General features: G+C 29.3%; 1 protein-coding gene across 2 annotated transcripts; it reads right to left on the bottom strand.

Moving 5' to 3' along the window:
- Positions 1 to 7,282: 7,282 nt before the first annotated feature.
- Positions 7,283 to 15,605, bottom strand: LOC125814455 (cytochrome P450 87A3-like). Of its 2 annotated transcripts, none has more exons than XM_049493901.1 (9): positions 15,399 to 15,605; positions 13,560 to 13,881; positions 11,704 to 11,853; positions 11,162 to 11,413; positions 10,922 to 11,011; positions 10,762 to 10,840; positions 7,779 to 7,891; positions 7,510 to 7,637; positions 7,283 to 7,376 (listed from the first exon to the last, which is right to left on the bottom strand). In XM_049493901.1, the coding sequence occupies exons 1-9, from the start codon at positions 15,590 to 15,592 to the stop codon at positions 7,283 to 7,285; spliced, it is 1,422 nt and encodes a 473-aa protein (XP_049349858.1). In that variant the 5' UTR covers positions 15,593 to 15,605. The 2 variants fall into 2 exon arrangements, with proteins under 2 accessions (XP_049349858.1, XP_049349857.1); XM_049493900.1 differs by having other exon boundaries at positions 7,779 to 7,885.
- Positions 15,606 to 16,590: the final 985 nt, after the last annotated feature.

The raw sequence follows: 16,590 nt of genomic DNA, 5'->3' as shown, positions 1-16,590 counted from the left end.
TCCTGGTTATCGGTGTGAAGCGCACCATATCTATAATTAAGAGGCTGCAACACTTAGGAAAATTTCTCATTTCTTTCACACTCATTTCGTGCGTTAGAATTTGATCTCTAAAAAGTTTCTTTCTAATTCGTGCTTGCGTGTGTTTTCAGATAATCATGCCTCCACGAAGAGCTGTCAGAGGTCGTTCTGCTAGACGTAATGTTGAAGAACAAGAGTTACCAAATGCACCTGAAGTGCAACCTCAAGAAGAAGTTACCAATGCTGAGTTCCGTGAGGCTATCCGGATGTTGAGCCAAGTTGTGACCAACCAAGCTGGGCAGCAAAGAGGGAATCGACATGAAGTAGCTGACACTTCGAGGATTCGCGAGTTCTCAAGGATGAATCCTCCAAGTTTCACAGGTTCGAGCACTACAGAGGATCCGAAGAATTTTATTGAAGAACTGAAGAAGATATTTTAGGTTATGCATGTTGTCATTACTGAGCGAGTTGAACTAGTTGCATATCAACTGAAGAATGTTGCTAGGACTTGGTTTGATCAGTGGAAAGAGGGTAGAGCTGAGGATGCACCACCTGCGAGTTGGGCTTGTTTTGAGGAGGCTTTCTTGGGGCGTTTCTTTCCCCGAGAATTGAAAGAGGCTAAGGTATGAGAGTTCCTCACACTTAAGCAAGATTCTTTGAGTGTTCATGAGTATGGGTTGAAGTTCACCCAACTGTCTCATTATGCTCCAGAAATGGTTGCGGACATGAGGAGTAGAATGAGCTTGTTTGTTGCTGGGTTGGCTCATATGTCGAGTTAGGAAGGTAGGGCTGCATTACTGATATGTGACATGGATATCTCAAGGTTGATTGTATATGTGCAGCAAGTTGAGGAAGAGATTAATATTACGAGATTAAAAAGCATTTTGATACAAAATATTTATTGAGTCAAAATTTCTTGTTTTAAATAAGACAATTATCAATTATTATGAAAAAAAATGATCATATATTCAATATTTTTTTCAATTGCAAGCAAAGTGCAATTCACTCCTTCCTTTTTCCTCTAATATATTTCCTCTTCCGGTCATTGAAGAAGATGAACTATTGTAATGTGTAAAATTATATAAATAATGTAAATGAATATATATATATATATATATATATATATATATATATATATACTAGATGGTTATAGCCCGTGCTCAGCACGGGCCCAACATTTAGCATTTCCAAGTGGTATATACTTTTTCATAGTAACTACTAACTCGGATAAGAGTATATATTGTATAAAAGTTAATAGATCATTGCATAAATTATACACATGAACTTCAAAATGCAATAATACAACTAATTTCTCCCATTCCACAAACAACTTTACAATGTAGACAATTATCTTCTAAATACTTTTCAATATTTCTCACAAGAATAGAAGTTGATCATAGAATATGACAAAATTCATTTTCCAAAATCTATTGATGCCTTGAATCATTACCAGTAAATTTGAGTAGATGCTCTCTGTATTTTCAAAAGAATAGAAATTGGTATCCTTAAATGGAGTTGCATGTAGAGTAATAAAATTCCGTTTCATAAATCCATTGATGCCTCAAATGTTGCAGTTATCTTGATAAGATGTAAAATTTCCTTCACTCAGCACAAACGATATACTCCAGCTTTAATAGCTCAAGGAAAGGAATAAAAGTTCCGAAATAAAAACTGCTAATAAAAATAGTAGCACTCATAGCAAAAGTAAAAATAAATAGTGAAGACAATCACAAAGAATCAGCATGTTAAAGGTTATATGTCAATTTAAAATGAAATAGTGAAGATAACCCTAAAGAATCAGCATATATCAAGTTATATGTGAATTTAAAAGGAACATGCATCACTCAATGCCCTAAGGAAATAGATTCAAGGAAGTATTACTATCATTCACATTGCAAAATTCAAAATCACAATCATGGAAGAAGCCTTTTAGCACATAGAATATTTAAATATATCTGGCTCATATGACAAGAGTCTAGCGTTATATTTCAGTATTATTGTCAAAATATGATGCACGTATGTAAGTATATTTGTGCATGAATATATTTATGAGAAGGAAGATATATATGGTTGCTAACCTCCTTTCAAGAGCTTATGAAGGCTTGAGACTACAACACTGGGTCAACTCTATGCTATAAAAAGTAAGGCACATGCTTTAGGCCCTCAATTTTGAGGGGGCCTAATATTTTTATCAAGAATAAATTTTATGTTAATTTTTTCATTACAAAAATAGTTATTTATGATAGGAAGTACATTTTTAAAAAAAATTATACATCATCTATCCTATTATATGTAGCCCCGTTTGACCTGGCATGATGCTTATGAAAAAGACCAACTTAGAGAATGCATAAATTTAGATCATTAGCCTTTCTATAGGACAGAAGTCATAATTCTCAATTAGTAATCACCGAAAAGAAAGAAAAAAAACTCATTCTACATTTTCTTTTTCCTTAAGCTCATATAAATTAACCAAAGGAATGCAGTTGCATTGAGAGGAAGAGAACTCAATAGACCATTATTCTTAGTGACAGCATGTATTTGGTTTTAGGAAAAGTAACAGCACAACCAGATGGTCATTATGGTGTATTTCAAATTGTTCCCAAGGAGAAAAAAAAACATCAACACATTTTTTTTAAAGGAGAACTAACATGCACATACAAGAAACTAATGGAATTAACCACCAAAGAATAGGAGAACAAGTAAGAGGTTGAGACTCGCAACAAATCAATATAAATAAAGAGGTCATATAAAATACAACTAAGTGATAAAACAACGGAATATATTGATATATCAATTCCAACAAAAGAAAATTACCATGTCGTAGGTGTTGACATCCAATCCTGATTTTAAGAGGTCAGTTATATCATTTTTTAAGTATTTCTACATTGCGTATATCTACTTCCTAATCATTTCGATTTGAGTTTTCGTCTGATTATGGTCCAACTATGGGGTCTTAATTCCATGGGGTTTGTTCGATTATGGTAACAAAGTGATTTTACTGTGATATCCTTGTTATTAGGCATGTGTGCTAATGGTTGTGGGCGAAGGGGCAGGGTAGTTTGGTAAGTGAACACAAGCTTTATGGAATACGATGTTGGCGGGTTTACGTTGGATTGGTGGACTTGGAGTGAAAACCGCCGGGAGACTAATCATTGAAGTAATAAAAATTAAAGAAATTAACCACCAAAGCAGAGGAGAACAAGTAAGAGGTTGAAACTCACAACAAATCAGCATAGAGCCGGCATCTTGACTTGCCTCTATGAAATTTATCGCAGTGAAAGTTAGTCAAAATATAACTGCTTCAACCATGTTTTGAAATTCTAAAGATAATGTCTAAAATTCATATAAAAAATAAAACTGAAATTGCAACCCCAAAAGACAAGATGATGTCAAAGAGCAGTCCCTTCTTTGAGTAAAAATACCTATTTTTAAGTTCGTGGATCCAAATCTGAAAGCTGGTTGACTAAGCAACTGCTGCTTCCTCCTTTTTGGTAAGTTAATTTGTATGTATTGAGGGACAACATCAAATTTGGCTAATTGCATAATGTACGATGCACGCTCCTTTGTCATTCCCTGCAAGCTTTACTAACACAATTGGACATCTATGTTGATGGAACTAAACCATCAATCACCTGCACCAATTAGACTACATTCATTAGAAAGAAACAACAATTTATGAAATGCATATTCTAACGTATGTTTATTCTTTATAATTGTAAAAATATGATAGGTTACGATCTATCTCGAGCCCATTTTTTCAGCAATCAGAAAGATTCATTATGCGGCAACAATTATATATATATATATATATATATATATATATATATATATATATATATATATACAATTTATCAAAAGCATATTTTAACATATGCTTACTCTTCAGAATTGTAAAATATGACATGCTACAATCCTTCTAGACATCATTTTTTATTTAAAAAAGTTCATAAAGCTACGTATATTACAAATTTCTATTATATATTTAAGTATAAACTGATTATATATACGATAATTAAATCATTTACACCATCCATTCCTGCTTTATTAGCATCACAAGAGAAGTTTATGAATAAGATAGATCACATATTAGGTCTAGAAAGAGGAGGTTTAGGAAAGATCCACACAACGGACAGGAAAAGATGACTGGTGATCATATTTCTGTAATCTGTAGTCTTTTTGACCTACACTTTCCTCTCTGTCCACTCAACTAATTTAAGAAATTATACAACAGATTCTAGAATCAAAATTAAATGACAGCACATCTAATTTTTTATCCTTTAATGTTAAATTTTTTACTTCATGAATTAACCACATTATCAGTTTTCATTTTAAAGTAGTATAACCATGAAAAAGAAAATTAAATTATATCTTATTTCTTAAGATAATAAACATTATATTTGATTATTTAATTTTTATAAATATGAAAAATAAATGAACACAAAGAAATAGTTAATTTTTTTATTTCACTTTATTTATTTGAAAATCAACACCGGATTATAAAATTTACAAACATAACTTAAAGTTATATTTGAAATTTGAAAAACATTCAAAACTTTTTTAATACTTTTACTATATTTTTTTAAAATTTTATCCTAAATTATTAATTTTTCTAAAACTGATTCCATTTTAATTATATTTCATATTTTATTTTATTTTTAGAAAAAAACATATTCGAATAATCAATTATTATTTGTAAAATCAATAACTTAACACAAATTCAACTTAATTTTTAAAAAAAAAATTGGATTTTTTTTTTGTAATAGTATGTTAGTAGTTCTTATATGAGATATAATTTATGACATTATACAATTATTTATTTTGATATATTATTCTTTTAGTGCAATTTGGTTGTATGTCTCGAATAATTAGTCAAGTAATTTTTAGAAAATGAGGAATGTAGACCATATTTAAAAAGATATAATATATAAATATGTCTTTTCACTTGACCTCACTTAACATCTATGACATTTAACTTCGAGTGTGCAAATGTTACCATTTAACTTATATAAAGTTGAACAAGTAGACAAACGTGTCCTACGAGACATAATTCACGTAAGACGCCACATAGAATGTCGCATAGGACATGAATTATATCGCCGCGTAAGACGTCAAGTAGGACACATGTGTCTACCTGTTCATTTCTATACAATTTTTTGTGTCTACTATGCACATCCAAAATTGGAGGACATTGATGTCAAATGAAACCAAATTAAATGACATATTTATGTATTATGCGTTTTATAAAAATATATTTATATTTTTATATAAAATTTAACCAAACACGACTTTAATTATAAATATATTTTTATATAAAATTTAACCAAACACGACTTTAATTATACATTTTTTTAATAAAATAAAAACTATATTTTCATGACCGAACCAGATTAAGAAAGAAAATGATTAAAAGGCCTCGAATTTAAATTTTGAATATGAAAAAAAATCTCATTAAAAGTAGTAAGTACATTCAAAAATAAATATGAACTCAAATTAATTATTATTATTTTTAAAAAAAAAATGTGTGGTTTTGAATGCATAGACTTTTGAAGTGAGTCAAAAATGGGGTCCATGTTTTAACTTTGCCTTAATTTCTTTTACTCCTCCCAGTGTGTTGTACACGTGTGACAATGGAAATCAACAACTTAATGGTGGATACATTGGGAATTACGTAACTTTTGGCTGGTTTTTTTGGAATGTTCAATACTCTCAATGCAAAATGTACAATTAAATTAAGCTTGGAATTTTATTAAATTGACAAAAGTTAAAAAGATATAATATAGAAATATGTCTTTTAACTTGACCTCACTTAACATCTATGACATTTAACTTTGAATGTGCACATGTTACCATTTAACTTATATAAAGTTGAACAAGTAGACAAATGTGTCCTACGAGACATAATTCACGTAAGACGCCACATAGAATGTCGCATAGCACATGAATTATATCGCCGCGTAGGACGTCAAGTAGGACACATGTGTCTACTTGTTCATTTCTATACAAATTTTGTGTCTACTATGCACACCCAAAATTGGAGGACATTGATGTCAATGAAACCAAATTAAATGACATATTTATGTATTATGCGTTTTAGAAAAATATATTTATATTTTTATATAAAATTTAACCAAACACGACTTTAATTATACATTTTTTTAATAAAATAAAAACTATATTTTCATGACCAAACCAGATTAAGAAAGAAAATGATTAAAAGGCCTCGAATTTAAATTTTGAATATGAAAAAAAATCTCATTAAAAGTAGTAAGTACATTCAAAAATAATTATGAACTCAAATTAATTATTTATTTGTTTTAAAAAAATGTGTGGTCTTGAATGCATAGACTTTTGAAGTGAGTCAAAAATGGGGTCCACGTTTTAACTTTGCATTAATTTCTTTTACTCCTCCCAATGTGTTGTACACGTGTGACAATGGAAATCAACAACTTAATGGTGGATAAAGTGGGAATTACATAACCTTTGGCTGGTTTTTTTGGAATGTTCAATACTCTCAATGCAAAATGTACAATTAAATTAAGCTTGGAATTTATTAAATTAACAAAAATACCCTTGGTCGTCCTGGGTCTTCACCTTTCTATATAATAGAAATATATATATATATATATATATATACACTGATTATATATTACATATACACAATTTACAATGTTGATATTTTACCTATTGATACGACTTTTTTTTTTTGTCACATATACAGTTACATAAACACCCCTTTGATTTATATGACACTCTAGGAAAGTAAAAGCTCAGTGTTTCCAAACTATTTAAGTAATAAGACAAAAGCAAATGTAAGGTAAATTCACATGTCCATGATATCAATAGCGTAGCCATATACAGTGAATGGGGTTACTTCGTTAAAAATTATATATAACACCTTTAAAATAAGAAACTGGTATGATTGTTATATAGATGAACTTTCATAATATCGTAAAACACAAAAAATTAAGAAAGAGAGAAGTAAATACAAAATACTTTCATATTAGTAGAACAACTCCCATCTAACATATATAGCAATATTACATAAGGTATTATTATAGGCGTCGATAGAGTAATTTCTAGATTGACATGCATTTTAAATGCATTATTCATACATAAACTACGAATTAACTATATTAATAACTTAAAAACATGCACTTATAGATAACAAAATTAAAGGCGGATCTACATTCACATTAGTGAGTTCATGAGCTTAATAATAACTTTTGTTCAACGGCTGTTTCTGAATTTACCATTGTAAGTACCTTTAGTCATATTTTTCAAAGATTTTGATGTGGTAACCATTTGGAAATTGTAAACCTGGAGTTCGTACTATATCTCCTCCTTTGATTATCTCCCACCTAATGATAATGAAGATTTTTAAATTAAAGATATGTATATAATGATCGTATCACGCCTCTCCATATCGGGCATATATTTATATAAATTCTTTTCAAATTCCTTTAATCAATTTATATATTTTGTATAACTTACTTGTACTTGGTCACAAAGCAATGGAGAAAGACAGCCATTTGCACCTTAGCAAAGTCTGCTCCAATACAAAATCTCATGCCACCTCCAAATGCCATAAAATTCCTAGATGCTCTATTTAGTTCTATTCCCTGTAAGCAATTTCAACAATTCATTATAATTTCTAAGAAAAAAAAAACACTAAGAAGATATATGACACTCCAAATATATGGTTGATTTTTTAAATATTTTTTATATCAAATCATAATATAATTTTTCAACGAATAACTCACCTCCCATCTCCATGGATTGAACTGAAGTGGATCTTCATATTTGACAGGATTTAAGTGGACAGCTGGAGGACACACCATAACTGCCCAACCAGCTGGAATGGTATATCCTGCATCTCACAAAAGTTTATTATATATAGTTATTTATTTTATTCTAATAATAATATAATGAGTTTTTTACATGATAAATATAATTTAACATGTTCTTAAATTGGAGAACGGTCTAAAATGCCCCTCAAGTATTTGAATTGGTACAAAACTACCCTCTATCCAACTATCGGCCCTAGACGTCCACCTTTCAGCTCAAAAATACCCTCGATGTTAATCATTTGACTCATATTTACCCTTATTTTTAATAGCTCTCTTAAAGTAAAATTATTAAATATTTATTTATTATATTGCTTAATGTGATTGGTCCAAATTTAAACCCTTCTCAAATAAATAATAAAAATGATATTTTAAAAAAATCATGTTTTCTATAAAACCACTTATGATTCATATTTTGACCCGATACAATGGAAAATAATATTGAAAAAATAATTAATTTCATGATATCTTCCTATTGGCCTATTTTAAATCAACCCCAATTTATTATAACGTAACCCAACTCATAAATGGGGATCCAACTATAATCCATACTTACCCCCACTGATTGTTCATCTAAAATAATTATTACTTTCATTAATATAAAATTTTCTCTCAATTATTCAAATGTCTTGTTCATTTTCTTTTTTATTCCTTTAATTTTTTTTTAATCTCTTATTCTTAATTAGGATATCCGGGACTAAACTTGAAATGAACTCACATATTTATATTCTTTTAATTAGTATTATTGTCATGATGGGATGAGGAAGGGGATAAGATAAATGATTATTTTTATTCTTTTATTTTTAATTTTGGGTACACACAAAAGAAAAATATAATATTTGTACATATTTTCTTAATTAAGTCATTTTTTATTGAACTAATTATTTCTATATAAATGCATCATTATATTCCTCCTTTTTCTCTCTCTCTCATGTTTGTCATAAATTTAATAAAATAAAATAAAATGGAAGAGATAGGAAGTGAAGGGACGGGGAGGGAGTAGTGTAGAGAGTAGATGTCTAACCTTTTTACAATTTTAAATTTACTATGAAATTCAAAATCAAGTCAATCATGTGAGCTTATATATTAAGTAATTTCAAATTATTTTAACGGAAAGGGCCTAAAATGCCCTTAAACTATGAGATTTGGTACAACATTACCCTTCATCCACCTAATGCGTATGATTTGTTAGACATCAGGGTATTTTTGAGCCAAAAGGTGGATGGATGATGATTTGTTCCAGTTTAAATACTTGAGGGGCATTTTAGGCCCTTCTCTGATTCTTAAACGTTATCTTTAACTATCTTTAATGTGACTTACTGATAATATTTCTTTTATATATTCAGTGTATAGAAGTAAGTGAGGTAGCATGAGTTTTCATGTTTGGACTGATTAATAACCTGTTAATTTATGGATCACTCTCACAAATACTTTTATTTGAGAGTAGTCTTTAGTTTTTGTACAATTCTTCTTCTATATTTAGGTATCACTCTATTGACTTAGACTGGGATGCTTGTTCGGCTATGTTGGGTATATAGTAAGAACTAATGGGATATGGAGGGAAGATTAAAGGAGAAATTATGAAGTGTTCTCTTATGCTTTAATTAGTAAAAAGCAATTCTCCCTCATTGGTGGTGGAAAGAAAAGTTCAAGTGTTTAAATAAGGAAACACTTCTACTAGTTGTTAAAAGGGTTGGAAAGAGGGACCCCTCGCGCTATCGTCGCTCGGCTACAACTTTGGCTAGATTATTTTTTGGACAAAGTTTTTAATTACTTAAGTAATGTCCTAATTGATTTTAATTATTTAATTAATTAACCAAAATGACCCAATCCAACTCGACTCGTGTTTTAAAACGTCTTTCTCGTTTTATTTGAATTTTCCACTATTTGAAATGATTGTTCTGAAAGGTTGTAACTTTCAAGAACCGTCATGACTGTTCAGGAAGGTTGCAAACTTTCATGAACGGTCGTGTGGTTTCTGAAAGGTTGCAAACTTTTGGAAATAGTGCTTCCTGTCTATAAATACTTGTGATTCCTTAGACTTTTCACTTACGAAATTTCTGAACTTCTTCTTCTTCTTTTGTACAATTAAATTATCCGTGTACTTTACTCCCGTTAAGTGGCTCCTTGACACCATTGTTTTTTGTATCAATACATTGGTGAATAGAATCGTTCTATCTTGGAAGGATCTATTCCTTTAAGTCTCGGATATTAGAGGGGAATAATTTCTTAAGGGGACACTGTGCATTCAGTGCTCGATTTTCCTTCCCTTTTGTCTCATACAATATACAATTATTAATTTCCGTTGATGTTATTAATTTCTATTTTTAATTACATGATTTAAACTTTGTTGTTTATATTTCTGCAAAGTTATTGTTATCATTAGTATTGTTTTTTAAATACATATAGCATAACAAACTAAGCAATATCATCATCACTATCATAGGGTGATGACTAAATAAAATATAAATTGAGTTTCCTTAGTTGGGCCGAGTCTGGAGGGGTAAAAATATGGATGAGGTTATTTTTCAAAATTGCATGGCATTTTTGGCATTAAAAATCGCTTTAGAATTATATTTTTTAGTTCAGTAAATATGCACAATTTATTAGACAGTGAATATATATATATATATATATATATATATATATATATATATATATATATATATGCATCATTTGTTAGACAAATATGGTATATATGTTTCATTTTTTTTAATGAAGGTATGTCTCCCTTGAATAAATTGAGGAGTGCCTTACACCTTCCCCTCGGTTAACATCTTTTGACACCTCTATAAATTAAATCCTTATTATATTAAGATATGTCTCCCTTGAGTAAATCTTGATTTCTTGTTCACAATAACTAAGTGGTAATGAATTTTAATGTCTTTTAATTACATACCTTTGAAGTTGATGTCTTTAAGTGCTTTCCTGAAAATCAAAGGAGCAATATTTGCCAATCTGACTGTTTCATTGATAAACTACATTTTCAATGAAACTAATTAATTTCTGATAATTTATTTAGAGTTGGAAGGAACAATATTGTAATTTAGATTAAATACCTGAAATGTGAACTTCATTGATTTATACTCTTTCCATGTAAGTCCATAAGATGCATTTTCCCTTCTTCTAATTATTGCCTCATGTTCCTCCTGAACATTTGAGGAATGTTTGATTGTTATTTAGAGAAATTATTGTAACACTTGATATCATTATTATAAAAAGTTCAAATTCTGAATCCGACTTTGTCAAGTAAGTGCATATGTTGTTCAATTGATGAAGAAGATTATGGTTTTACTTACTGTTAATTCTTTCAAAGCCTTTGGATGTTCATGAAGAAATTTAATAGCCAAAGTTATAGCCGAAGAGGTTGTCTCAAAGCTAGCAAAGAGCAACGCAAACATCAAATCCAAAGCTATTGCCTCAGTGAGAATTGTGTCTTTACTTTGAAGTTCTTCTAATACATAATCAAAGAAGTCACTTTGTTCTTTTCTTGGTTGTGATTTCCTTTCCTCTAGCATTCTCTTGAGCATCTTCATTATCTTCTTTCTTCCCTAATGAACACCTTCAACAGTTAGTTCAATCACGACTAGTATAAATTTAGTCAAACATCGTTATAATAATATTATTTTGTCTATATTTTTGGATGTTATAATAAAATATTGCTATAGAGAATATATAATATAAATATTGATAAAGTAAAGAACTTTTATACTATCACTTTATTTTTAACTTTTATAGTTGGTAACTTATTTTATTTTTCAGGTTACTGATTACTTTTTATTAGAGATTATATGTAATTATTATGATATTATTAGTGTATAGAAATCAAACTCAGAAATACCTGTAAACACTTGTGATAGGCAGTTCCAGGAAAGCATAAAGGGAAGGAAATTAATCCCTTTATAAAAGTAGCAAAATCTTCACACACATTCTCTGTAGAGTTCTCAGAATCATAGCTGATAAGTTTCTTTCCAGTTAGATCAAATATCATCTGAAAAAATATAAAATATTTTTCTTTGAATTCAAATATCATTTTCAAACAAAATACAACCTCTTTGAGGTATATCCCTTAAAGTTATCTGCATAATTCACTTAGATACCTCAACTAAGACTAGTACCTATTGAACACTTTTAACTATTCAAAAATTATTCCTATTAGACATTATTTTATAATAGACAAAAAATATGAAGAGTTTTGCGCTGACATGGCAACCTGACTAATTAAAAAAAATAACACGTGGCATTGGGACCCCAAAATAATAGAAAAATTATTTTTTTTGTATAAAATTATTTCAAACACATTTTATATCTAATTTTTTTTAAAAAAAAATGAAAATATCAATATATTCTACCAGCCCCAGCCCTACCCAACCTCCTCCCAACCCCCTTTTATCTTCATCTTCTTCCCTAGATATATTCTTTCCCAAACTATGAAATTCAATTTCTTTTTAAATAACTTGAAGATTAACCTTTTAAAAAATATATATATTTTCATACTAATACGTCATAGAGAAAGAATGGTATAAGAGTAAAGGAGAAAGGGAATTGACCAGAGGATACTCATTTTAGATTGATGACAAAAAGAAATTGATAGCTCAAAAATTAATTCTACCAAATTTTTGGATATCATTTTTGATGAATTTAGTGGATTTACATTTTAATTTGAGTAGTAATATTTGTTCAAAAATAGTGATAGACGAATATCGGCTATTTTTTTTTCTTTTTCTGATGCATAAAAATCATTTATCTTCTTTCTTCTTTTTTCATACATTCAATTAGTTGATTTAGATTTGAAAGGAAAAAGGTAAAACAAAAAAATATTTAAAAAAAGAGTTGGAGCTAAAATGGAGAAAACTTTGGAAACTAAAAATATGAAGAAGAAGGGGGTGGGGTGCTTTTTATAAATAAAAAAAAGTGTCAATGAAAGAAGGAAAAAAAATAAATTAATTAAAGTGTCAAGTGTCAATAAAAGAAGAAAAATGTATTTTTTTTTTTAAAACACTATTCGAATTTCTTCAAGCGCTCCAAGAAAGTGCATAACACGATTTTTGCCATATCAGTGTTTTGTGTTTAATAGGTACATGTTTTGCACAATTTAGGTGTTCAATTGGTACAAGTCCTAGTTGAGGTGTCTAAGCGAATTATGCGGATAATCTTAAGGGATTGTCGATGACTTAAGCCTATTATTATTAGTCTCTTAGAGCCCATTTGGTTTAGCTTAAAAAAAGTAGTTTTTAAAAGTCAAACTTAAATAATTTTAAGTTAAAAAAAAGTGAAAAATAGAGGTGTATCTACTTTTCATAACTTTTTAAAGTTATTTTATATTTATTTTAAGTTATTTTTAACTTTGTCAGACACTCTCAGAAGCTAAAAATAACTTTAAAATAAGTTTGACCAACTTTTAAGTCAATCCAAACAGGCTCTTACTATTTTAGTCTTGTATTTATTATTATTTATTGTTTTTTCCCTCCGATCTTTTGCTTGGTGACCATATTTTTTTTGTTGTTGCTATGATTCTTTTCTCCTCTATTTTTAATATGACTTCTTAACTAATGCATTACTCTGAAATTTAGACTACTTACCTTGTCCAAGCAGTAATTTTTTTTTGTTATAAAATATAGTTTAGTGAATTTCTACGTTATAGAATGAAAGTCGAGTGACCATCTCTGAAATTACCCTGGAATTTAGACTACTTACCTTGGTTGTTGCTTCCTTCATCTCAACACTCTTTTGTCTTGACCATCTCTTCAAGTTATTATTTGTAGTTTTTTCAACCTCATGCAGCATATTTTTCAAACTTTCAGGGCCAAAAAGATTTAGCACCATATTTTTCAAGTACTTGTACATAAAACCATGTAAAGATCCAACATTTTGCCTTCCAAAAATCTCTTCAAAAGTATGTGGATACCAACTTTGAAACAATTGCCCTTCTTGTTGGAAGATGAAGTAATTAAAATCAGGGTCTGTGGATACTATAATTGGATATCCCACCAAACTAGTTCGAAATATCGGCCCATACCTGATTAAGAATTTAGATGTTGTGAGTTTCGAGCTGAGAGATAAGTGGGATGTGAAACGTATATTAAGTTATTTTATTTTTAACATATATATAACGTTTGTTTCCGATTTACTAAGTTATGTCAGGCCTATGAACTCGTGCTTAGATCAATGTATTCCAATTAATTATGTGGTGTATGTGCATGTAGTTTAAGAAAGAAAGAAATACTTTAGAAACTTATAGTCTCAAATAAATTATAGACATTTGTGTGACTATAAATCATCTTATTAAGTATAAAATGAGAAATTTAAAGTTAAATCATATCTACATAAAAAAAGTTTGACATTCTTTTTGAGGAAAAAAAAAGTATGATAAATACACTGTGAAGCCGCAATTAGATCCCTTTGTTCTAATTAGGCATAATACATAACCATAACCTTTAACTTGACATCAGATGACAACTATGAATTTTAACTTTAGGTGTGCACAAATAGGTAATTAAACTTGTATAAAATTGAACAAATAGATATATTCGTTCTACATGACAATTTTGTGTCCTAGGTGGCGGCTTTCTACGTGTATTATGCCATGTAGGACACGTGTGTCTATTTGTTCAATTTTATACAAATTTAAGTGCTTACTTGTGTACACTCAAAGTGGGAGGGTATAGTTGTTAGCTGAAGCCAAGTTAAGGGTCATGCCTATGTATTATGTCTTCTAATTATGTGATGGTGACTGAGCATGCAGTTTAATAAAAAAAAAGACTTTTGAAATTTGTTTTCTAAAATAAGTCATAGATATTTGTGTGTTTATAAATCATCTCATCAAGTGTAGAATGAGACGTTCAACATTAAATTGTTTCTATATATATATAAATAAAGGCATAATACATAAATATATCTTTTAACTTGGCAGCCGTTGGCATCAATCCCCTTCAACTTTGGATGTGCACAAGTAAGCACTTAAACTTGTATAAAATTAAACAAGTAGACACACGTGTCCTATGTGACATAGTACACGTAGGGCACCACTTATGATGCCTAATAGGACATGAATGACACCACTTATGATGCCTCATAGGAAGTGAATTGCCACTTAGGACAACAAGTAGGACGTGTGTGTCTACTAGTTCAATTTTATAGAAGTCTAAGTGACTATTGATGCACACCCAAGGTTGGAGGGCACATATGCTAGATGAAGCTAAGTTAAAGAGCATGTTTATATATTATGCCAAAAATAAAGCATGCTATTCTATTAAACAAATTAAAAAGAATATATGACACATAAATTGATCAGATAAAGAGAGTATATAGAGATCAATCCCGAATCAGTGAAGCTCCCATCTTTTTTACTCCTTGATGATTCAAACCCATAATTTTTGGATTTGAGGTGGACATTGATTGTCATATGATCACATCTCTCTTGTCATCAAGCATCTCTATAATGACGACATTTTGTTGGAATATTTTTGACAGCTATAACAAAATGTAATTATAAAGAACATAATGATAATATTAACTTTTAATTTGTTATTTTACCTTTGCATCCTCTCCTTCACAAAAGGAGAAATGTCAAATGATGTATTTGGTGCAACGAATGGAATAGTCTCACCAATTAGTGGCCAACCCATTGAACCTGGTGGGAGTTTTCCATTGCTTTTAGGGTACCTCCAATAATGTATAATGGCTATAACAAGTAAAGATCCAATAATATAAATACCAAGTGACAACATTTTCTTGATAATATATTGTGTGTAAATTAAAGCTATGAAAATGTGGTGGTTTATATAAAGATATGAAAATTGTGTGTAAACTCATTTTATTAATTATTGTTGACTTTGTTACCATTCATGTCTATTAATAAATTTTTTTGTTTTAAAAAAAGATACAATATATTCATTTTAGTGGTGTAGAAGTCTAATTTTGATCCAAACAATTTCGTTTTGTTATTCAAATATTTCCATAAAAACTAAAGCTAATATATTTTAGTTCCGAATATATGGTGGACACATAATTTTTTATCAATTATTTTTAATAATGTAGATTTAAGACGCCTAATTTTGGATCAATTGTTTCTAGTGATATAGATTGTAAACGTCCATATAATTTTAACTAATTATTTCTTCCCAATTAATACTTTATTTTCTTAAAACTCTTTGATTCAAATTCATGAAATTGTAACTAAAGATTTTACTATATGCTTTCAACAAAAACTTGTTTAAAACATTGAAAAATTATACAGGTTAAATTAACTAGCTTGGTCCCTTAATTGAGTGCTAAAATACGATAGACCAAACTCAAGATTAATATTCAAGAATAAATATCTGTTTAGTTTAATTTCTATTTGACTTTTTTTATAAAAAAATTAAAATCAAACCAATCAAATATTATGATTATTGTTTTTTTTTCAATATCAAACTAAATCACTAAAAAAAATCTTGATTTGACTTGGTTTATCAATTTGATGGGGTTTGTTTGTTTTCTTTGAACACCCCCCTAAAACACTAATCTAACAATGAACAAGGTGGAATCATATTTTACACGAGACATAATAATTAATGTTTTATATTATATCAGAGTCTATATAATTTTAATAATTACAATCAAATTTTGTTTTCACAAATAGTCTAGGGAGGTAATAGGTCCTCATGAAAGTTTAGTATAGCAACAACAAATTCGATCAAAGTTGGGATATTTTTTAGACCCTTATCCCCAATAACAATGTATATTC

Source organism: Solanum verrucosum, unplaced genomic scaffold (genome assembly GCF_900185275.1).
Source record: "Solanum verrucosum unplaced genomic scaffold, falcon-dt-bn FXZP01000268.1, whole genome shotgun sequence".
NCBI classification, from domain to species: domain Eukaryota; kingdom Viridiplantae; phylum Streptophyta; class Magnoliopsida; order Solanales; family Solanaceae; genus Solanum; species Solanum verrucosum.
Note: the sequence above shows the minus strand (reverse complement) of the source record. Positions and strands in the feature narration are given on the sequence as shown.